Source organism: Heloderma suspectum, chromosome 7 (assembly GCF_057233095.1).
Source record: "Heloderma suspectum isolate Gila_16-S chromosome 7, 16-S_ref, whole genome shotgun sequence".
Classification (NCBI taxonomy): Eukaryota; Metazoa; Chordata; class Lepidosauria; order Squamata; family Helodermatidae; genus Heloderma; species Heloderma suspectum.
In genome coordinates, this window is record NC_139464.1 from 53,931,422 (window position 1) to 53,955,129 (window position 23,708).

The 23,708-nt window shown below is 41.8% G+C and overlaps 1 protein-coding gene across 4 annotated transcripts in view; it reads left to right on the forward strand.

Moving 5' to 3' along the window:
• Nucleotides 1–23,708, forward strand: part of CEP83 (centrosomal protein 83) — a 37,741-nt gene that overhangs the window by 3,902 nt on the left and 10,131 nt on the right. For all 4 annotated transcript variants that reach the window (XM_084810245.1, XM_084810248.1, XM_084810246.1 and 1 more), the window contains exons 3-10: nucleotides 744–894; nucleotides 2,152–2,244; nucleotides 3,117–3,248; nucleotides 5,838–6,089; nucleotides 8,047–8,178; nucleotides 18,945–19,059; nucleotides 19,921–20,065; nucleotides 20,501–20,650. In XM_084810245.1, the coding sequence (XP_084666371.1) occupies nucleotides 744–894; nucleotides 2,152–2,244; nucleotides 3,117–3,248; nucleotides 5,838–6,089; nucleotides 8,047–8,178; nucleotides 18,945–19,059; nucleotides 19,921–20,065; nucleotides 20,501–20,650 (1,170 nt within the window). The remainder of the gene's footprint in view (nucleotides 1–743; nucleotides 895–2,151; nucleotides 2,245–3,116; nucleotides 3,249–5,837; nucleotides 6,090–8,046; nucleotides 8,179–18,944; nucleotides 19,060–19,920; nucleotides 20,066–20,500; nucleotides 20,651–23,708) is intronic.

A 23,708-nucleotide genomic window follows, 5' to 3' on the forward strand; every position in this document is an offset into this window, starting at 1 on the left:
TTAGTTGCAGTGATTCTCAAATATGATATAAGAACTATATCACTACAAACTTTTGGGGGAATTTGCAGTAGCTTGGTGAAAATAGCTGGATATGCATGCTAAGCGACAGCATACAAACCATTTGCCAAATTGAGCAGCCTCCAAGTGGTTATATTTCAGTTGACCGTTGTAGTGCTATTGGTTTGTGTGATTTGGGGTTTAATTTCTTGGGATGTGAAGACTGCTAATATTTACTGTTTTGAAAAGGATGCACCGAACTTGAGTGTCATTCTTTGTGCCTGTTTATATTGTTGTGTCTTAGTATTTTTAGCAGGAAGAAAACATTAAAACCGCTCCCCAGAAACCTCTGTTGTCCTTCCTCTCTTACTTCTTTCAATATTCCCCTAGTTGTTATACTTACTGTAACCTACCCTTAGTATGTGTAATTGAAATAATGGGATATGCTTCCCTTTCCCCCCTGTATCTCCATTTCTGTTTTGTTCCTCTGTTATCTTCAGTGTGTTGATTTATGGGTAAGTCCTCAGGCTAGGGGTCCATGTTCTCATACTTTGTAAAGTGCATGTAGATAGCACTATACAGACAGATATGTAAATAACAGTGCAATCTTATGTATGTCTACTCGGATGTAAATCCCACTGAGTTAATGCAACATATCCTCAAGTAAGTGTATATAGGATTGCAGCCAAAGGCATCTAAAAATGGATACATTGTAGTAAAACATAAATGAAATTTGTTTTTTGCAGGCTACTGGATGAATATACAAAATCACAAAATGAGCTCAAACAGCTGTTACATGAAAAACAAACTGTTCATGATAAATTTCAGTTTCTTCTTGCTGAACTTCGAGGGGAATTATTGGATAAAACTAGAGAAGTAGAGGAGTTAAAAATGCAGGTGAGGCCATAATCCTTTCACCTAGGTTTTATGAATTATGTAATACCTTAATTCGCATACTTCACTTTTTTCCTCACATTTCCTGTTATTTGCTTCTGTGTCTGACCTTTTTGTTAAACTGTGGCTAATATCTAAAGAACTCCTTAGATTCACACAGGAGCTTGGGCTAGACCAATAGAATATGTTACTTTTTCTTTCTTTGAACATAAGGTCTCCACGCTATATTACAAACTCTTGAAACTCTGTTCAGTTTCCAAAGCAATTAGCCTTGAAGTGGGGACGGGGGGATGGGACTGCTGTCTAAAGAAGTCAAAACCTCCCTTTGACCCATGGAACTTGTTCCATGGTTCTTTGGAATACGGCCTACAATTTTACTAGTGGTCTGCAGGAAGTATCTGGTCCATGAGATGATTTTGTTTAACTTAAATTGTATTTCTCAAGCAGAAATAATAAGAAAGGTTAAATCTGCCAAACACTTCTATGCTTCCCAAAATACTGCCTATGGAATTCTGACATATCCCCTTTTTCTGCACAGGTAAAAAAATAGTTGTAGCAGGCTATTCCAAAGCTTTGCGAAGTATCCCAGTTAGTCATAATTCAAGTCCCATTGACTTCAGTGGGTCTACTCTTATAAATGACTAAATCTAGATCCAGCCCAATGACTGGCCCAAGGGCACCCAGGAAAGTTCATGGCTGAGTGGTGGTATGAACACAGGTCTCCCCAGTCCAGGTCCCACATGCTGGCTCTCAACATTGAACTTTTATTATGCAGCCAGACTAGATACATCCTGAACTCTTAAGATCAGCCTTTGTGGCAGGAATAGTTCAGTGGAATAGTTCAGTGCAATTCAATACGCAGTACATGTGTATGCAGAAGTGAACCCTACTGAGTTTGGTGGGGCTTATTCCCAGGTACATGTGTTTACACTGGCAATCTTACTAAGTAGCTTCCTTTTGCTTCAGTCAGTTTGGCAACTGCCCAGTGAAGACAACCTTTTTGTTATGCCAGTAGTTGAACTAGGCCTGTATTTCCTTTGATTATTGCCAGCAAGCCCCACTTAACTCCATTTAGGAATATATGCACCATAACAGAATAGTAGAGTATTTCCACCCTGAAATAGGCTACATGCATGCACTCAAAATGTTTAAGTGACAGCAGAATATATATATAGAGAAGTGTTACTTATTTTAAAATACATGTTATTTGTTGCAACTGTTTGGTTATTTACTTGTATTTCTATTTCTGCTGACATGTAGGTAATAACTCCGCAGAAGCTGGAATTGTTGAAAGCACAAATACAACATGATTTAGAAACACCTGTGAGAGAACGCTTTCGGAAGTTGGATGAAGTAAGTAGAATGATAAAAAGCTTTTCTAATGACAGCTTGCTCAATTGTTAGGAAGATTTTACATTTTTTAAAACTAAAATGTCTTCCTGTCCACTGCTGCTTATCTTCAGTAGACAGGATATACCATTGTTTATCTTCTTCTTTCTGATACCATTTAAAAACATTTCAGAACAGTTCTCTCACTGTAATCCTTTTTGTGAACTGAACCAATATTTTCAGCTTTTCCTCATATGAATTGCTTTCTAGATTTCTTAATTGCCCTCATGCCGCTCTTCAAAATCCCTTCCAGTTTGTCAGTATCTGTGAAGTGTGGTGCCTAAACTGAACAGACTATTCTAAATAATGTCTTGCTATTACTGCATAATCATAATGCTGAGTTCTAAGTTTTTGTCTTGATTTTATTAGTTTCTGTACTGGTACAATGGCTCTTGTGGGCTAGCAAAGCACTGGTACTATAATCCCACACTGCTACACAGCAAATCCTTTTGGCCCATAGCAGTCACAGAGGTTGGTACAAATCGGCAGTGGCTGAAACCAGCAGTAAGGGAAGGGATAGAATTTTCTTGACAAGTGGGTCAAGGCCATCCCAGCTGTGCCCCACTTTGTGGTACCAAGATTCAGCTGCAGTTGAAATGAACATTAGCAAGCAGCATTCCCTGCTGATGCTACTGGGGCTTAAGCCAACCAGACGTATTGGGCTACATCATATGATGCTTCTGTAAATATAGCGTACAATACAGTTAACACCAACAATTCATGACTGTTGACTCATGTTCAATTTATACCCTAAATATCTCATTTTCCCAGTTTGGGGGCATGTTTTTTGTTTTTACGTTGATTCAGTTCAGTCACACATATTCTTCTTAATTTAGGAAGTAGAAAAATATAGAACAGAATATAACAAACTCCGTTATGAACATACTTTCCTCAAATCAGAGTTTGAGCATCAGAAAGAAGAGCATGCCCGTATTTTAGAAGAGAAAAAAATAAAATATGAATCTGAGGTAAGTCCTAATATGAGAAAAGCCTGAGCATTTTAATTTTATTTAAATATAAAGTGTTGTCTAAAATATATCTGAAACATACCTGAACAATCATAATTCAGGTCTTCAGTTTCACAGATCTTTTAAGAAATAGGAGGAAATTGATCAGCATATGCAACTTATAGACCTGGTTCGCACATAATAACTACCCATGTGTTGCACACATGGGTAGGTCAAAGGATAACTTGGGCTTCGAAAAGGCTTTTGACAAAGTCCTTCACCAAAGACTCCTGGAATAAAAGGATAGGTCCTCTTCTGGATCAGTAACTGATTAAAGAACAGAAAGCAGAGAGTAGGAATAAATGGTAAATTCTCCCAATGGAGGGAAGTAAATAGTGGGGTCCCACAGGGATCTGTATTAAGACCAATGCTTTTCAACCTGTTCATAAATGATCTGGAATTAGGAGTGAACTGTGAATTGGCCAAGTTTGGCGACGACACCAAATTACTTAAGGTGGTTAAAACAAAGAGGGATTGTGAAGAGCTCCAAAAGGATCTCTGCAAACTGGGAGAATGGGCATCTAAATGACAAATGCAGTTCAGTGTAAGCAAGTGTAAAATGATGCACGTTGGGGCAAAAAAACCCAACATCAAGTATAGCCTGATGGGATCTGAGCTAGCAGTGACTGACCAGGAAAGAGATCTTGGGGTTGCGGTGGACAGCTGAATGAAGATGTCAACCCAGTGTGCAGCCACTGTAAAAAAAAAAAAAAGGCAAACTCCATGTTAAGCATAATTACAAAAGGAATTGAGAATAAAACTGCCAATATCATACTGCCCCTATACAAATCTATCGTGTGACCAAACTTGGAATACTGTGTACAGTTCTGGTCACCACACCTAAAAAAAAAAATTGTAGAGCTGGAAAAAGTGGAGAAAAGGGCAACTAAAATGATCAAGGGGCTGGAACATCTCCCCTATGGGAAAAGGTTACAACAGCTGGGATTGTTTAGGATTGCATGGTATGGAGAATGTGGATAGGGAGTATTTTCTCCCTCTCAAAATACTAGAACCCGAGCCATCCTATGAAGCTGATTGGTGGGAGATTCAGGACATATACAAGGAAGTACTTCTTCACACAGTGCATAGTTAAAATATGGAATTCACGACAGGATGCAATGATGGCCACCAATTTGGATGGCTTTAAAAGGGGGTTGGACAAATTCCTGGATGAAAAGGCTATCAGCAGCTACTAGTCCTGATGGCTATGTGCTACTGCCAGTACCAGAGGCTGTGAGCCAGTGTGCACCAGTTGCTGGGAAACATGGGTAGGAGGGCGCTGTTGCACTGTGGGTTTCCTGGTTAACAACTGGTTGGCCACTGTATGAATAGAATGCTAAACTAGATGGACCTTTGGTCTGATCCAGCATGGCTGCTCTTATGGGTTGTTGGGACTGTGCTGGAGCAAGTGAACTGCCTCCTGACCACTCTGGAGAAACAACCCAGAGTTTTAACTCAACAACAAACCATGGGATAAAACTCTAGGTTGTTTCTCCTTCAACAACCCAGAGTGCTGGGTTTGGACGTCATGGAGCACAATCCAGGAATGCAGTGTTTCTGGGTTGTTTAACAAAGCTGAAGCAGCAAGTGGTTGGGAAGCAGCATGCTTGCTCACTTAGGGGTAGTTCTGACTACCCATGGTTTAAGCCACCCATGGGTAGTCATTACGTGCAAACCAGGCCATAGGATGATCCCATGCATATTTACTCAGATGTAAGTCTTGCTGTGTTGAGTGGCCTTACTCCCAAGTAAATGTACGTAGGACTTCATCCTTACAATCGCAATCATTATGTTAATGGATTTTTTTGTTCTACTGCTGTTCATAATAAAGTGAAAATGATTCCTTTTCTAGAAAATGTATCAACACATTTCCTGAGTGAAAATCTATCTCAAAAGTTTGATTGGTCCTAAATGGTTTTAAATAAACACTTCGTTTCTGCCACTTCCTTTTTATGTTCTCTTCCTTTTTATGTTCTCTTCCTTTTTATGCCCACTTCCTTTTTATGCCCACTTCCTTTTTATGTCCACTTCCTTTTTATGTTCTCTGTCAGAAAAAGGCTGAAAAAACATTGTGGTAGTTTTATTAATACACTGATTGAAAACTATTTTCATTTTTGGACAGATGTATTTAACAGTCTTTTATGTACTTCACTAATATGTCTGGCTGCATTGACTTATTTCACTTTCTTAATAATGTAAAGTGTATAAATATATACAGCCTGATCCAGTCGGAGTTCAGGCACGTTGCCTGCGTGCAGTGGATTCTTGTTCATGCCCTACCTTCTAGGTACATGGTCACAGAGATACATGCATGGGTAGTGCAAAGGATAATTGCATGGGATGTGAGGTCTGTGTGCATTTCCATCCAGTCCTCCATCACTGTGCACCACGTGGGTTAGTCATACAGTGGAGCATAAGTAATTTGTATGGTTAGATGGGAACGTAGTGGGCACACAGTATGGAGTCCTATGGGATTCCACCACACATGAGCACTGTGACCACTCCCAGAATGGAGTGAACCAAAAGTATTTTCTGTTCACTTATTAATAGGTAACAAGACTGGATAAAGATAAAGAAGACCTGCATAATCAGCTGCTTAGTATTGATCCTACAAGAGATAATAAGCGTGTAGAAACGCTATTAAGAGAAAAGGCCCAGGTCTTACAGAAACTAAAGGGATTAGAAGCTGAAGTGGCAGAACTAAGAGCCCAGAGAGAGAATTCTGGAATGCAAGCAGAAAATGTGCAAAGAATACAGGTGCGACAGTTAGCTGAGATGCAAACTACAATGAGATCCCTAGAGGTAAGAAATCATAATTATCTCAATACAAGGCATAATAAGTAAGTGTGTGTGTGTGTGTGTGTGTGTGAGAGAGAGTGAGAGAGAGAGAGAGAGAGAGAGAAGGTGAACAAACTGGCCATGGGCTTAAACTCACATTAGAATATCAGTGAATTGGCTCATACGTGACTGTCTCTCCAGCAGGCTTTATTTATTATTTATTTAGGATAGTTTTGGATTGCCCCTCCAGTCAATGAGTGCTCAAGGTGGTGTACAATAAAAATAAAAAAATTAAAATGCATAAAGATAGAGAAACCTAAAATATATTTTAAAACCAGAGATTAATGATAAAAACAATGGCATTAACTATTAAAAGCTCCACCGAACAATATCCTCTTCACCAACTGTCTGAAGGACACTAAGGAGGAGGCTAGCCTAACCTAACTGGGGAGGGCATTTCACAAGGGCGGTGCTGCTATACAAAAGGCCTTGTTATGAGTGCCCACCAGCCTCCCCTCTCTAAGAGGTGGACATGCAACAGGGACTCAGACGACAAGTGCAAATTCTGGGCAGGCTCATCCAGGAGGAGGCCTTCTTTCATATACCCTGGCTCCAAGCCATTTAGAGCATTATAGGTAAGAACCACCTCCTTTAATAGCATAGAAGTTTTATTCCTTACAGTGTATAGTACTGAAAATGTATATGGGCTATTTATTTACAAGACCTGTTGAGTCATGATATTGGCAATAACCGTGTATAGTCTAGAATTTTGTTGGTGAGATTTTTTTATATATGATTAAAAGTTAAAGAGGGCGGGACCTTGTGTTTCCAGTACTCTAGTAAGTAAAGCTGCCTCTAGAAATAATTGTATATACTGATATGTATCCTAAGGTATATTATAAAGTAACATTTGATAAGCAATAAGAATTCTATAAGTGAGACTTGCAACCATACATTGTAGTGCTATTTTGACTTCTTTGTACAGGAGGGAAAGGGATTTCAGATCACGAGAAGAAAAAAGGACACTTGCCTGCTGTACTGTATAGTACTAGACAGCTCAGGTTGGCTTCCAGCCCTCAACCTCAGTATTTTGTACATATATAGTGTAGCGGGGAGGTCTGGAGAGTGTGAAAAGAGAATCCCTTATTTTGGGGTGGCCCCATTTCTATTCCCAACTGATAGGTACGCAACCATAAAAATTTGCTATTAGGAGAAGAGGTGGAAGCTGCAATGTTGCAGTGTAGTCTTCTACATTCCCTAAGAGGAATGTAAGAGCGTTTGTATTCAGTACTCCAGACAGACTGAAACAGGAACCTTGAAATCCAGTTCAAATCTGGCAGGGAGAGGGGGAAAGGAAAAAGAACACCTCCCCCAAGGAAATGTGCTATATCAGGGGCACAGAGCCTCTGACTGGCCCGCAGGCCTAATCTGACCCATGGAGACTTGCACCACCTCTGTAGGCTTCACCTCCTTCACCCCATAAGTCCTGCCCCTCCCAAGGGTTGTGAAGGATAAGGAAACCTCCATTATTTCTCATCACGGATCAGAGATAACAGTTGGGATTCCCCCACACGGTTGCTTCACTGCGCACAGGACTTCCCTGACTGGGAATGACAGGAGCAAAGGGGACTTAACTAGCCTGCCTTCTCCCTTCCCGCCTCTTTCCCCCATTGTTGTGGTTTTGTAATCTAATGCCTAAAATCTGCTAGGTTTACAAAAGATAGATTGTGTTTACAAAAGATAGATTGGTTAGAGTGTGTTCCTCACCAAAGAAGCTTTCAATCTCAAATATGTTAGTGTGAACTTCTATGTTCTGATAAACTCCAATCAAATGTGAAGCTCAAAAGCGTAGTAAGGCTGCAGTCCCAAACATACTTATTGGAAGTATATTCCACTGATATCAACAGAACTTACTTTTGTGTAAATAGTTCAAGGATCACTTCCCTCAGGCCATTTAAAATTCCCTTTTTTTAATTTGAAGGCAGAAAAACAATCTGTTAAGCTGCAGCTTGAGCGCATTGAAAGCGAACTGCAAATGAGCAATGAGCAAAATACACTCTTGATGGGCAAGCTACATAAAGCTGAGCGAGAGATCAATGCCTTGACTACTAAAGTAAGTAGTTTTATGATGTCTAGACCGTATTTTCAGAGATGTTACAGGAAACATTATCACTAATTGTATCTTTGGAGACAAACTGTCTTTATTCTGTTCACTTTTTTCCTTCCCCTTTTCATAATTCAGTGTTTGAAAAGCCATCTTCTTACTGTTCTTAGATTTTCCTGTTGGCATGAAAACATGCCTAGCATTTTGTTCTTTGGAGCGATCTCCTAAAGCAGCAATGACACCCACAAGTCACAGTTAATAGCTGTTGTTGTTATTACGAACAAAAGAAGTTGCCCTGTGCCAAGTCAGAATGTTGGTTGGTCTATCTCAGTATTGTCTAGTCTGAAGCCTAGTTCTTAGGTGAGGTGGTAAACTGTTTCTGAGCTGTCAGAACTGTGGCCTGCTTCTGCCTCAGGTCACCTCTGCTGTGACCTTGGCATGTGATAACACTGTATTTCTTAGCAAGCATATTCTTCTTCCACCTCAGTTGTTTGAAGCTATTGGGGGGGGTGGCACTTTTAAAGCTGTCAGAAGGGACATGGCTTGCAGGAAATCTAAGCAGCCTAGAGGCAACTGACAAGATAAGTTGGGTCGCCTTATCTAAGTTAGTTGCATGTTGATCCCATTGAAATCAGTGTGAAAGGTTAGTTATGTGTTAAGTCTCTAGTCTAGTTTCAGCCTGAGAACAATAGAAAAATGTAAGAAAAAGCAAGAGTTCACCAAGTTAGAAAGGGTCAGCCTGTGACAACAGTGATACTGAGGCATGGTACTGAGGGGTAATCTGAATAGAAATGTTCGTATTCCACATTGTGTTCTGTATTTCAAATTGCCAAGTTTTATATTGTTTCAAGTTGTGATGGAATCATTTTAAATGTATTTGCCAGAATATTGATCAGCAGCTTTAATGGCAAGACCAGGAAACATACCAGGTGCCATCTGCCCAGGAAGTGACTTTGAAATATTTATTGATTTGATCATAAATTGGTTCCTAAATAATTTATTGTGCTAGAATAGGGAACTCCACATACACCGCAGACATATGAATAGCTGAGAGAATTTGTTCCCCTGTTAATTCTGTTTATTCCCCGTCGATAGGGAAAATAGAAATTATGTGTTAAGGCAGAAGGGAGAAGTTAATGGGCAGAAGCCAGTGTGGCATTTACGTTGTCTCCAATTCTTTTTCGCCCTTCCAATTCCCTTCCACAAGCTGTGGATCCCAGCAATTCTGTTGTGCAAGTGGGGCCCACTGCTTATGCAAGAGAGACATAGTGCTTCCTAGGGGAAACCCTGAAACAAGAGGAAACACTCATTTCTGGAAGGAAGCCCTTACACAAGCTTTGGCAACCTGCCTCCTTCCAGAAACAGGCATTTCTGCTCATTTTGGGTTGCCCCAGAAGCACTAAATTGCTGTTTGGGAGCAAGTGGGGGCCACTTGTGCAACGGAATTGGCTGGGTGTCAAGACAGTTGGCAGGGGCATAAGGCCCCTTATGACTTGGACCTCTTGAGCAACTCCTTAAGGATATTTTGCTCCTTAAGAGTCCCACCTTTCTTCTTTTCCCTTCCCCTTTCCAGTAACATGGTGTTTAGGATGTAGATGTGGAGTAATTTACACTTCAGACATGGAGTTTGACCACAACAGTTTACTAGTAGATTGAAAGCAAACAAATTACAACTAAAGGTATTTACACAATAGAGTTGAGTGATACAAAATGCATTTTAAAAAGTTGCAAAATGCAAGTTCCTTTACCCTAGCTGTCCTTAGACTTTTCTAGGCTGCTTCTTCCTTCTCACTCTTCAGACTCTGCTCTCACTTCAGGCTCTGGCTGTCTCTGCTCTTACTGGCTCTCTTGCTCTCTTTATATACCCTCCTCCCTCAAAACCGAAAGTACTCAGACCTAAAGAAATGACACTTAAGTGCAGAACTGAAACTGACACTTAACTGGAGAAATGAAACTGCCTCCCAACAGAAAACTCCAGGCCTCTAAGCCTGACCTTTTTCCCTTTGCCTCTGTAGACTTCAAACCTTCCCACACCCCTTTGGTTTTTGCCCAATATTTATTGTTTTTAGAAATGCAGGTCCCATCTTGATAAAGAAAAAGTAAATCAGGTGCTTTAATTCTGTTAAATTAAGTAAACCAGGTACTGTGCTGTTAAAGCACAGTACCTGTAAATTTGGTACTCTATAGATGGAGGGCTCTGAGATTGGAGACCTCCTTCTTTCCTAAGTCATAGCAGGCAGGGCAGCAGGAACGACATAAGCATTTTCACCTTCCATTTCTGCTGTGATAGCATATTTAGCTAGGCAGGCCTCTGAGCCCTTCTAATTGACTTAGTGGGCAGAAATGGGGAGGTTCGTGGATCCATGTTTCTCCTTCCGCCTCCCCATTCCTGCCCCCTTTTCTCCCTTCCTGCCCCTCTTCTGAGGCCGCTGTTATGACCTTGGAAGAGGAGCTGCCATGGAGGATTCCACAGTGGCTACAAGGGATGGAGGGGACTCCACACTCAGATTTTCCCGTCATGAGGTCGTAGCTATGTCTATGGCCTCTAGGGTCATGGTGGGAATCTCCAGTATCCTTGGCCCCTGTGATGCTCTCCCAGGTACCACAGGATTGCGCAGCCCATTGGTCTAACATATATCTGAAACTTTGCAGGAACCATATTGTTCATACCATAATTCTAAACATATTTGAAAGTAATCCCCATTTATTTTCGAGTGAGTTAGAATTGAGCCTAAAATCTTTATGTATGCAATACAATTTTACTAATAAGTAGCTGAGAGAGATCCCACATAGAGCGAAAATTGGATAACCACAAAAGGACTGTTGGAGATTGTACAAATCATAAACTGATCTCATTCCTGTAACAGCATTCCCTCTGTAACAATAACATTACTGCTCTAGATAAGCGTTCAAAGTACAAGAAGCCAAAATTCATATGCTAGAGAACGCTACATGACAAAAGACTATAGGAGCCCACCTATAGACTTATTTCATAAAGAAATATGAAAGATAAAATGTTTTAAATGTTATAATAGATATCTGATCAATACTGAATTTAAAATAGCAGTATGGAAGTTAGTTACTGGCATATTTTTGATACCAATGTCAAAATGACAGCTGTCTCCAATGTGGAATGGAAGTGTACCATTCATGTGGAATGGTTTTCATTGTGAGACTTATTTTTAAAGTATAAAGTATTTTAAGTATTAACATGCAGAAAATAGGTAATAGATAAAAAGTTAGCAAACTTGTCATTTTAAAGTGAGAAAACAAGTTCTTCTCCCCAGTTCCAAATTCTTTTCCCCACTTCCATTCCCAGCTTGCCTTTTTCTTAAACAAAAGAAAATGGGACAGTTTGCCTTTTATCCTTGGCCTAACAGAAAGCTGATCTAAGGGGTGGGGGGGAGGAATGAAAAATGTTGTGTGGGGCTCTTGCTGAGGAAGCCCCCAGGAGGGAGAAAGATTTGTGAAAAGTAGAACGTTCTCAATACATTTCATGTCTTTAGATACAGTACTGATTTGAGTCAGTTGTCAATGCTTTACGAACCACACTAGAGAAAGGTCAAGACACATCAAGCACCCCTCTAGGGAGAACTGGCTTGTTCTTTGTGTATAGATGCTAATATTATGTGACCACTGAAAACGATACCAAAGATATTCCCTATTAGGCAATTTCAGATTGATTAACAGTAATGAAAAACATGGTTTAGGGTGCAATCCTATTCATCTTTAGACAGGAAAAAAAGTCCAGTCAGCATGGCTGACTGAAGCATGCTGAGAGTTGTAGGACTTTCTGTCTAAGCATGCATAGGATTACACTTTTAAAGTGGTTTTTTTTGGAAGAACTACTAATGACAGTTAGAATATGAAGGGCTATGCTCAATCCTTGCAATGCATAAATGATTTATTAAACTTATACCAAATGAAGCTGCTTGTTTTTAAAGATTAAACTAAAAATCCAGCCATCCAAAATGGTACTGTAGTTACTTCATTGAAAAATATGTGATTCTTGACCTTTTGCAACTTTTACATATTACAGGTTGTGATTACATATGACATTGCAAACAGTTTACAAGAGCTTTTCTTTAGCTACTTAATTCTTACTGATCCTGTAATTACTGTACTAGAAAAGCTTAAACTATAGAATATTTCAGTTCAAGCAATAATTGTCTTCAATGTTTTGATTTTCAGTTGAAAACCTAGTGTTTTTTTTTAATGAGGTAAGGCAGATAGATGCATTTAGTTTTAAATTGTATTGGATTTGTAAGGAAGAATGTCACAATGTCTGTTCCAAAGATAGTTATGTGCAGTGCTAGCAGAGTGACATAAAAGATGGATGGTGGCAGCAACAGCCATAATACTGGGCTGATGATTTAATGAGGTAGTTAAGACTAGCACTATTCTAGCATGAAGACTTATGTTGCTGAGGTGATAGATTGCTTTGAAAAAGGTGTAAATGTGAAAATAACAAATTTGTTGCATCTGGATGACTATTTAAAAATGCTCACAGAACATTGTAAGATGTGTATACTTAACACCTTTATTATTACTGAGTTTAGTAGTATAGCATTTTATTGAATCTGCAGTACAACATGATTTACTGGAATGGGCCAAGCACATGTCCCAGGAATGCTCATAATTGAAAGTAAACATGAATGGGAGTACTGGTTACATAATGTACATATTATCAATGTGGTTTTCATATAAGATTGGCCTTCTTGTGTGTATGAATGCAGGCAAGTAAACCCTGGCTCAAATAAAAAGTTCTACACATGAAGAGGCATCCCTTCAAATACAGAATATGTCAGGGCCGCTTCTGTACTGGTTATTGGCTAGAGATGGTTCTGATTTATATCCTCTGTAAACGTACATAATGGCAAATTGCTGTGTGCTGTAATTCAATAGCATTAGTTTGAAATTTACCTAAGAATTCTCAAAGGATATTTGTGGGGTGAGTGTGTATGCGTGAGTGAGAGAGAGAGCGCGCGCGCAGATGTGGCCTATGGCAGGGATTCCCAGTGTGGCACTGGTGAACTCTCTGGGACCTCAGTTGCACCCACAAAGCTCTCCACTCTCTGCCCCCTTCAAATAAAAACCTTGAAAAACATTAGGGAGCCAGGTTCTCCTTCCTGTTCCTGAACCTGCCACTGATCAGCTGTTTGGTGAGCAGGAAGAGTTGCTTCCTGGGCCCGCCCAATCTTTCACAGGCACAGACCTTTCCCATTTGTGCTCTCTCTCTCTCCCTCTGTCCACTCCTAGCCTCTAGCCTCACTATTTCTCTCCCCCTACTCCTTTACTCTGCTGTTTCTCCCCCTCCTAACCTCTAGTCTTGCTCTTTCTCTCATTATTTCCCCCACGTTCCCAGTTCCTAGCCTTGCTCTTCCCCTCTCACCCCTTTATCTCACTATTTCTTCCTCCTCCCAGGCCCTAGCCTTGTTCATTTTCTCTCCCTTCCCATCCCATCCCCTTCTCTTGTTCTTCGCTCTCTCATGCAGACGCGCATCTCTGATGGCAGAGGAGAAGGTAGGAGTATCGGGTGGGGAATGGAGTAGCTGAACCTGGGGTTCAGGAAGGGGAAACCTTTTCTTTCCTTTGAGGCTGGGGAAGTGTGTATGTCTGTAGGATTTTCAGAGCAATCTTACTGTAGGTCTACTCAGAAGTAATTCCCATTGAGTTCCATGTAAGCATGCATAGGATTATACCCTTAAATAGGTATTTTGTTGTGCTTCTGTGGGGTCAAATTTGTGGACTGGGTTTCTCATTCAGAACATTTCTCTGCCTTTACTCACTTTCTTAGGTGAATTACTTGTCTTTTGACTAGCCAGGCACCCATGGCAGCCAGTATGTGATGAGCTACATGTGGGAGCCATTGTGTGGTGATCCCCACAGCAGTTTCTCAAATTCCCAAATGTGCTTATGGGTCCAAAAAGGTTGGGGATCCCTGGCCTGTGGTTTTTCTCTAATTCCCTGTTTTAGCCAGAGAGGCCAGGTTGACATACCTAGGTCCCGACCTCTACTGCAAGCATGGGGAGCCTCTGGCCCATGGGCCATATATGCCCTCTGGAATTCCCCATCTAGCCCACCAGCTTCTGCCCTAGGCCCTGCCCCCTCTCCTGGCAGGGAAAAGCTCTTCTCTCCAATCAGCAGGGGAGAGCGGGTAGGACCTGGAGAGGAAGCTGCTAAGCTTAACCAGCTTACTTCTGAGTAGACATGGAGAAGCTTGGTATTTGGGATGCTATTTGAAAGTGCTGCTGCGTGATTAGTCCTGTTTGCTTTTGAGTAGATACTCTGCTTTTGGCCACACCCACAGATGGAATGCAGACCTGAAACCCTTTGCCAGATTGAAATCCAGCCCTTGGACTGAAAAAGGTTCCCCACCCCTGCTCTACTAGTTCTCAACAGCAGCAATGGAATTACATTTAAGAGATTGTCAGTGTAGTGGTATGGTTGCATTGTTTTCTCAAGGAATTATTGAGGAATTTGGAAGTGGCACGAAATACAATTATTTAGCAATCTGTTTACCATATATATGGTTTGCCTTAGTAAATATTTGTTTTAATTTACTCTTTTAATGTATATTTATTTATTTTATTGCATTTCTATACCGCCCCATAGCCGAAGCTCTCTGGGCGGTTTGCAGAAATTAAAACTTTAAATACAATATAAAAAGTTTAAAAGCCATTTACAAAAAAGCACACAGACAATATACACAAACAACATACAACTAAAAACAACATTGAACTATCGGTCATAACTAAAGACACATCCAGGACCGATTAAAACTCATCATGTGCTGCCAAATGCCAGGGAAAAGAGATAGGTCTTAACCTGGCGCTGAAAAGATAATGTTGGGGCTAAGCGGACCTCATCAGGGAGCTCGTTCCACAGATGGAGGGGCTACCACTGAGAAGGCCCTCTCGTTGCTGCCTTCCGAGCTCCCCTTGGAGGAGGCACTCGGAGGAGGACCTTAGATGCTAAATGTATTGTACGGGTTGGTTCATTTCGGGAGAGGCATGCCATCAGGTATTGCAGACCCAAACCATGTAGGGCTTTATAGGTTAAAAACAGCATCTTGAATTGAGCTTGGAAGCATATAGGCAGCCGGTGCAAGCAGGCCACAGTTGATCTTAATATCTTTAGACCTTCTGGTCCCTGTTATTAATCTGGCCACTGCATTTTGCACAGGCTACAGCTTCCGACCCATCTTCAAAGGCAGCCCCAAGTAGAGCACATTGCAGTAATCTAACTTAGAGGTTACCAGAGCATAGACAACTGAAGCCAGATAGGGGTGTAGCTGGGCCACCAACCGAAGTTGGTAGAAGGCACTCCATGCCACTTAGCCACGTTAGCCTCAAGTGACAAAGATTGTTTCAGGAGGACCCCCAAGCTACAGACCTGCTCCTTCAGGGGGAGTGCAACCCCATCCAGAACAGGTTGACCACCCTCCATCCAGTCAGCAGAACCACCCTCCAACAGCATCTCAGTCTTGTCTGGACTGAGTTTATTAGCCCTCATCCAGTCCATTGTCACATCCACTGCCTCACATGAAGAAGATGAAAAGGAGAAATAGAGCTGCGAGTCATCAGCATACTGATGACAAAGCACTCCAAAACTATGGATGACTGCACTCAGCGATTTCATGTTGATGTTGAACAACATGGGGGACAAAACTGACCCTGTGGAGCCTCATATTGGAGAAGCCACAAGGCTGAGCAGTGTTTCCCAAGCACCACCTTCTGGAGCTGACCCTCTAAGTAGGAGTGAAACTACTGCAATGCAGTGTCTCCCACTCCCAGCTCAGAGAGCCGTCACAGAAGGATACCATGGTATCGAAAGCCGCCGAGGGAGCAAGGAAAATCAACAGGGTCAAACATATTAAAAATGTATCTTCTTACCCCCCCCCCCCAATGGGGAATCCTGAGATAGGTGACTTTTCTCCCATTCTCTTTTGGAAGAAAAACTTCCAGAGGATTTATCCTACTCCCCTGGGAAAGGTTTCCCTTTCCTGTTTTGACTCCTCTAAATGAGCAGGGCTGTTTCTCAGATTAGCAATCCTTGGTGGCCTAGAGAAGATTATATCACCTTCTTTACTGGATTAGTTGATTAAATGGTGTGTGTCTGGAGGCCAACAATGTGGCGGAATTTCGTGGAGGCTTGACCCAGTTCTCACTTGGTACCTAGCCCAACTTTGGCAGATTTCAGAAGCCAAGATGGCCAAGGATCTAAAGAGCAAGTAGTAGGCCTCAGTCCTCTAAGAAGTTCGTCCACATCCTCAGGTTGCACAAGCTGAAAGATATCCATAACATGGCATGGTGCACTAGCCCTGCCCATCTTGGACTCTGTCAAAACAGTGGCACTGAAGTAGGCATGAATACAAGTGACTATCTGTAAAATGTCTAGCAAATTGCTCACATCAGGCATTTGAAGGTTTTAGTTGTTGTGTTCTAAAGCCTATTCCCAAGAGGCCGTTAACCACCTAGAAGAGCTCTGCTGAGCAACACAGAGCAGATCCAATGGTGGTGGTGAAGTAAGATTTCTTCTCCAGTATCACCACCACAGAATAAGATTGCAAATGGATTTTTACCTGTGTTTGTTTGCAGTCATTACACGTCTTCTGCCATTTGTGCTGTAATTGTTAACACAGTCAGGAGTATATGTTCCCGCCGCTGAAGTTGGTACTGCTCTGTTCTGGCACAAGTGGTAGCCTTCCAAATAAACCCTGCCTTCCAAATAAACCCCGCCTTCCAGGAAGTTCCTATGCCTCGAACAAACAGAGCTAAGTCCTTCCTGGGCGGGGCTGGTCCTCCAAGCCTTTTTTCCTGTCTTCCAGGGATTGGTGTAGTTTTCTCTTGCTGCAGTGTTTGCATCCTGGAGGAGACTAGATGGCAATACTTCCAGCCAAGAGTAGATATTCCTGCTGCTAAACTTGCTGCTGCCCTTTACCCAGAAGACTTTGTTGACTTGCAGCTGGTAGTTGCCCCCATTGTTACATTTGTCTCCAGGGTTGTTGTTGTTGTTGTTAAATTTATACCCTGCCTTCAATAAGATTTTTCCCAGGGTGCATTGCAAATATTCTTCCCAAGGATGGTGATGAAATGTGTGGAAAAGCAAAATGTGGCTGGCTAAGTGAATTTGAAAGGATGAGCATTGAACACCATATTAGCTTTTTGATGAATTCTTGGGACCAAAGCTCTGCTGACAGGTCTTTTCAGCCACCACTTGGGCATCTCCTTGTGTGTTTATCTGCCATAATGAAACCAATTCCTTTACTTTGGTGAAAGGGTCTTACAGCAAATTTTGTAACAAAACAAATATGTTCAGTCTTCCTGGGAAGGTAGAAGGTATTGCTGTATGATGTCCCCATCCCAGGTTGACCTCTTCTGAACAAGAAAGGAGCATTGGACTCCCTGTGTTGATTCCAATGACACTGTTCCACCAGCATAAGGGAAACTGTGGGAGGACTCTTAGGAGTAGATTTGGGGAGCATAAAGGGATGAAAGGACAGACAAGTCCTGTCGCAGGAGCAGAAATCCTAATGTGCAAGCGGATTTCCACTTGCACAATGTTGTATCTGACACACTGTGAAAGTTCTTTCTGCTCAGAGTAGGATGCCATCTTACTAGGGATGTCAGAGAATTCCGCCATGGATCTCGGTGAGGCTGAATGCCAGTGCATTCGGCCCCCCGAACTCCATGGCGGAACGGCCTGCCACCCCCCCGCGGATACCCCCGGGATGATCCTGGGGCGGATGTTCCAGGCAGCGGCAGCTCCAGCAGCGGCTGCTGGTCTTCCAACTGGCTGCCACTGCCGCCATTTGCAGTCTTGTAAAGAAAAATACACAAAACACACACACCAAAAAACCACGTGATAGGCTACGTAAAGATTTACGTAGCCTATTATGGCTGGGTTTAAAAAAACAACGACATGATAGGCTACGTAAATCTTTACATAGCCTATCATGGCTGGGTTTAAAAAAAACAACCGCATACGCAAGTGGCGGCAGCTACGGCTGCCGCCATTTGCGTTCCTTATTTTTGGCCGTCTTAGTCTACGTAAATATTTACGTAGACTATGACAGCGAAAATAAAGGGGAACGCAAATAGCGGCAGCCGTAGCCGCTGCCATTTGTGTACGCGGTTTCCCCCCCCCCCAGAGCCCTCCACAGCCGGAAATCCGGCTGCAGACATCTCTGGCCTGGCTGGGCCTGGCTGGGCCTGGCCGGCTGCTCCACCGAGCTGCTGCGGGGCACAGCTGGCTGTGGAGGATTCTGGGGGGGGAGGAACAGATCGCCTCCCCCCCATTGAGGATTCCAGGGGGAGGGACGGAACACCTCCCCCCCCCCATCAACATAATCCGCGGAAGGGTAAGTGACTTTCGTACATCCCTACATCTTACCCGTCCGGGTTGAGCCTGATCTTGTTTCATAAGGGAGCATCTTGCTGCTAGGTCCTTTAATTAAAATAATTAAAACCAAAGAATGACACTCTGTTCTGTCCTCTTAATTTCGCTCTCAGTCAGTATTAAGGTGGGTTCATTTTGTGGTAGTTATTTTCTTAACTTTTCTTCATGAAGTGAATTCAGAAAAGCTTGCATTAAAAAAAAAACATACAAATTACAAACGTCAAAGAAATGACCACATAACCATCAGTCATGAAGGCAACAGCACTAAAGTTGCAAAATATGAGAACTCATAATTGATCTTCTCCTCCCCTAAGAAGAAAGAATCTAAGAATTGTTCTGATCGAAACTGAACATTGATAATTTGTTTTCTATAGGTTCAAGAACTTAAGCATTTACACAAGTTAGAAATAACAAACATCAAGCTGGAAACAGCAAGAGCCAGGAGTGAAATAGAAAGAGAAAGAAACAAGATTCAAAGTGAAATGGATGGTAAAACATTATTAAACTATTTGTTATAGCCTACAACTATAACCACAGAATTTTATTTTAGGTTAACAGTGACTACAGTCTAATAAAGTGTTGCTGTGGGGCAATCATGTATGGCAGGGGAGAAGGATTGTTTCCTTTATTTCACTTGAACACTTTTCATTTTAGCCGTATGTGTTTGATAAATTGCCATGGGTTTTGGTCAAGAAGCCCCACTATCCCTAGCTATGTGCTCAGATTAACAAACATAAGAAGGGATTGGGTGATCATGGTTATAATTGGCAATAATTCCTGAATTTAGGGGGTGGGTGGGTGACTTTCGTCTGATTTGTGAATATTTCTTTTTATATTTCTAGTGTGGTCTTTCTCTAGGGTTACAGCATTTTAAAAGAAAAAGCATAAGTATATTTGATAACTTCCTACATGAGTGGTATGTGGGAGCCTTCCCTTAAATGAGAATTGCAATCTTGTAAGCATCCATCTATGATTATTTATACTTGTATATTCCCAGTAATGTCAGTATAAGCGGTGCATACTTACCTCGGAGTAAGCGCCACTGAACACGGTGGGGCTTACTTCTGAGCAAACATGTATATATGATTGCTATGCTAAAGGTTCTTAAAGTTGCCTGGATCGAGGTCTAGATTCATTAAATTGAAGTCCTACTGATCTTTATAAGACTCCTCCAAAGCTACATTTGAGTAAGTGACTGAAGAATTGCAACAACTGCAGCTAGTTGCACTTAAGTGTGGGGCAAGAAAGGGTGGGCTACATGAATGACTGACAGATTCTGCCTAATGATTTTCAGTCCTTTTAAATACTACTTATAATTGGAAATGCTAACTTTATAATGTATAAAAACAGGGTTATGCTCAGATAATGAAATACTTAAGACAACACTTGAGCGGCACAAAGTCCTTTCAATAGAAAAGGATCGTGAATTAGTACGCAAAGTACAAGCTGCAAGAGAGGAAGGCTTCCAGAAACTTGCAGCATTACAGGAGGAAAAGTAAGTATGTTTGTTGCTCTGTTAAAAAGGGTTAAAAACCATTCCTATGATTATATATATTGTGAATTCCGTTCCAGCTATAAATTGCTGGTAATTTCTACAGCACTTTTCATTGTCAAGATATCTCATTTATTGCTTCCATATCATGAAATCACTCTTTCCCCACCCAAGGAAGCTTCTTTGTTAGTTGTTCCTGGCTATGTTCTCTGTGGAAGGGATCTTGCAAAGTTTTTGTTCTAATCACTGAACACTGAGGCTAAGCCAACCGTAGGAGTGCTCAGAGCATAGAAGTAGTATGTATATGCTCTGTTGTGGTGATTATGTGGCCTTTATGGAGGGGATAAGTGGCTGGGCTGGTAATGATTTAAATGATATACATGTAATCAGTAAAAACCTACTGGCTTTCACATCTGTAAACATTACATAATATTTCAGGTTAGAACTTGAGACCAAAGTAGCTGAACTAGAGAGAATCAAAGTGGAGCATGGTGCTCAGCGACAGTCAGAAAAGGATCAGTATGAAGAGAAGTTATCTGCTATGCAGTTGGCAGAAGAATCCTGCAGAAGGGAAATCCAGAATCTTAGGTAATGTGTGGTGATTTTAATTGTATTTAGGAATACTAGTTTTTAACTCTTTACCTGAAACTGGTAATGCCTTTTCACAAATCTGCACAGAACGTGAATACAAACTTTGACATTTGATTGTGTATGTGTGAGTTGGGCAGAATATGCTTCTTTCTTTCTTTCCTTCCACAAAAATCAGTTTCTAGAAGTGTGTATTTATTTGAAGACCCTTGGTTTGTAGTATTTTCTTTGCCAGTTCAAGCAGGATGTATACATTCCTTTAAACTTCTATGTTTGTTCACAGTTAAGTAATACAGAAACTTGAAACCTCCAGTAATGATGAAGGTGGATCATACACTATAAAATACTATGAAGAAACTGTTATTAAACCACTATATGAGATTTTCTGTTTTAAATTATATTTTATTAAATGTGAACCAAACATATATATCAACAGAAGTTTCTTTGAAACAATTTCTAGTACATGCTTTGCCATCCTCATTTCATTTCTCAGTGCCCTCCCTCCTCTTCCCTTTAATCTTGCCCTTACAGTTTCAACCGTCTGTAAAAATTTCTGTCTGTTAAAATCTTTGGATCTTGTTATGAACTTTTAATATATTCAGCCACACACACACACACACACACACACACCTGTTTATACCTATATATACTCAACAAGGAAGTAAATTAAATGAGCAAAGAGCAGGTCACAAAGAAAAGGGGAAAAAGGAGAGATTAAAAGAAAAGAAACAGTAGCAAAACCAGTGTGGGAGAGCCAGTGTGGTGTAGTGGCTAGAGTGTTGGACTAGGAGCTGGGAGATCCGGCTTCTAGTCCCCACTTGGCCATGGAAGCTCATTGGGTAACTTTGGGCCAGTTAGACTCTCAGCCCAACCCACCTCACAGGGTTGTTGTTGTGAGGATAAAATGGAGGAGGAGGCGGATTATGTATGCTCCCTTGGTTTCCTTAAGGAGGAAAAACGGTGGGATATAAACGTAATAAATGAGACCAGACCAGGTGGTTTCAATATTGTGTTCCTTTTACACTGCATTATAGTTCCAAAATATGTTCACAAATTTAATCGGACCACTCTTGTAGCTTGACAATTTATATGCAACTTCTCCCTCAGCTGTCAGATCTATTCACTTTTAATGTCCAGGTGTCAATGTATGATTTGATCTTACCTTTCAATTTATTCAACAATTGCTTTATTAGTAACCAGTGTTGCTGTTCTGATCAAAGCCTTTTGTTCTGTCTCTAAATTAGAAATAGCCAGGATGTTTCCTACTGTCAGCACTTTGCAGGTTTACTTCCCATGTGTTCCTAGGTGCAACCTAATGCACTTCTTAAAAGTCAGCAATTGGTGGACACTCCCATTAAATACGTTGCAGTGTATTTCTGTCCTCCACCCTTCCAACATGTATCAGTAGCACTCCACCCTTTATTAAAACATTCCATTGGATTCCAGTGTTTTCTAAGTAGAATCGTCTAATGGATTAGTCTTGAATTGTAATCTATAAAGGACTATTTATTTAGTAATTAAATTTATATTCTATCTTTCCACCAAAAATGGCACTCAAGGCAGCTGACAATAATACAATAAAAGTGAAAACAAAAACTTTTTTTTATTTTGAAAACACAACAATAAAAGAAATAGCGCCAAACTAGTTAAAAACCCATTCAGCAGCAGACCAGCTTACATGCCAAAGGCCTGCCTGAATAAAAACTTATTTGGCTGCAGTGAACAACAACAGAGAGGGAGCCAACCTAACTTACCTTGGCAGGGAGTTCCAGCGCCTAGGAGTGGCCACCAAGGAGGCCCTCTCTCATGTTCCTGCCAAACGTGCCTCCATTGGCAGCAGGATCACAAAAAGGCCCTCCCCTGAAGATATTAAGATCTGGGCAGGCTTTCATGGGAGAATGTGGTCTTTCAGATAACCTGGTCTCAAGTCATATAGGGTTTTTATACATCAAAAACCTGGTCTTTCAAGGGTAGCCGTACCCCATTCAACACCAGGTCAGTATTCCCCAACCTCCTCTTGTCTCCCACCAAAAGTACCTCGGTCTTGTCAAGGTTCAGCTTCAGCTTATTCCTCCCCATCGAGCCACTCACCGTCTCCAGACATTTGGACAGGGATTCTACGGCCAACCTTGGTGAAGATTTGAACGAGAGGTAGAGCTGCGTGTCATCTGCATCCTGATGACACCGCACCCCAAACCTCCTGATGATAGTCCCCAGCGGCTTCACATAGATGCTAAATAGCATCGGGGAGAGGATGGAACCCTGTGGCACCCCACAAATGAGCGGCCACGGGTCCGAAACCTCCTCTCCCAGTGCTGCCCTCTAGTACCTGCTGGAGAGGAAGGACCGGAACCACCTTAATACGGTGTCTCCAATGCCCAACTCCTCCAGGCAGTCCAGGAGAATACCGTGGTCAATGGTATCAAAAGCCGCTGAGAGGTTGAGCAGAACAAGGAAGGAGCATTCACCCCTATCCAGAGCCCTCCTCATATCATCCACCAAGGCCGTTTCTGTCCCATGCCCAGGCCTGAAGCCCGACTGAAATGGGTCTAGATAATCTGCTTCTTCCAAGTGTGTCTTCAACTGCATCGCCACCACCCGCTCAATCACTTAGCCCCAAAATGGCAGATTCAAGACTGGGCAAAAGTTGTTCAGAACTTGGAGATCCAAGGAGGGCTTCTTTAAGAGTGGTCTTACCACTGCCTCCCTGAGGGCTGATGGCATCACTCCCTCCTCAAGGGAGGCATTCACCACTGCCCTGATCCCCTCACCCAGTCTCTCTCTGCAGCTCATAATGAGCCAAGTTGGGCAAGGATCAAGTAAGCAGGTGGTTGGCCTTACAGATGAAAGCACCTTGTCCACTTCATCAGAAGGAAGAAGCTGGAACCGATCCCACAAAACTGGTTTGCCACAGACCGCCTCTTGCTCACTAACTGTATCCACAGCGCATGGAATAACACTCCTACTCCGATCAATTTTATCTGCAAAGTGCCTTGCCAAGGCCTCACAGGAGGCCTTAGAATGCTTCAGTGGTTCTGGAGCAACTGGACCAACCAGG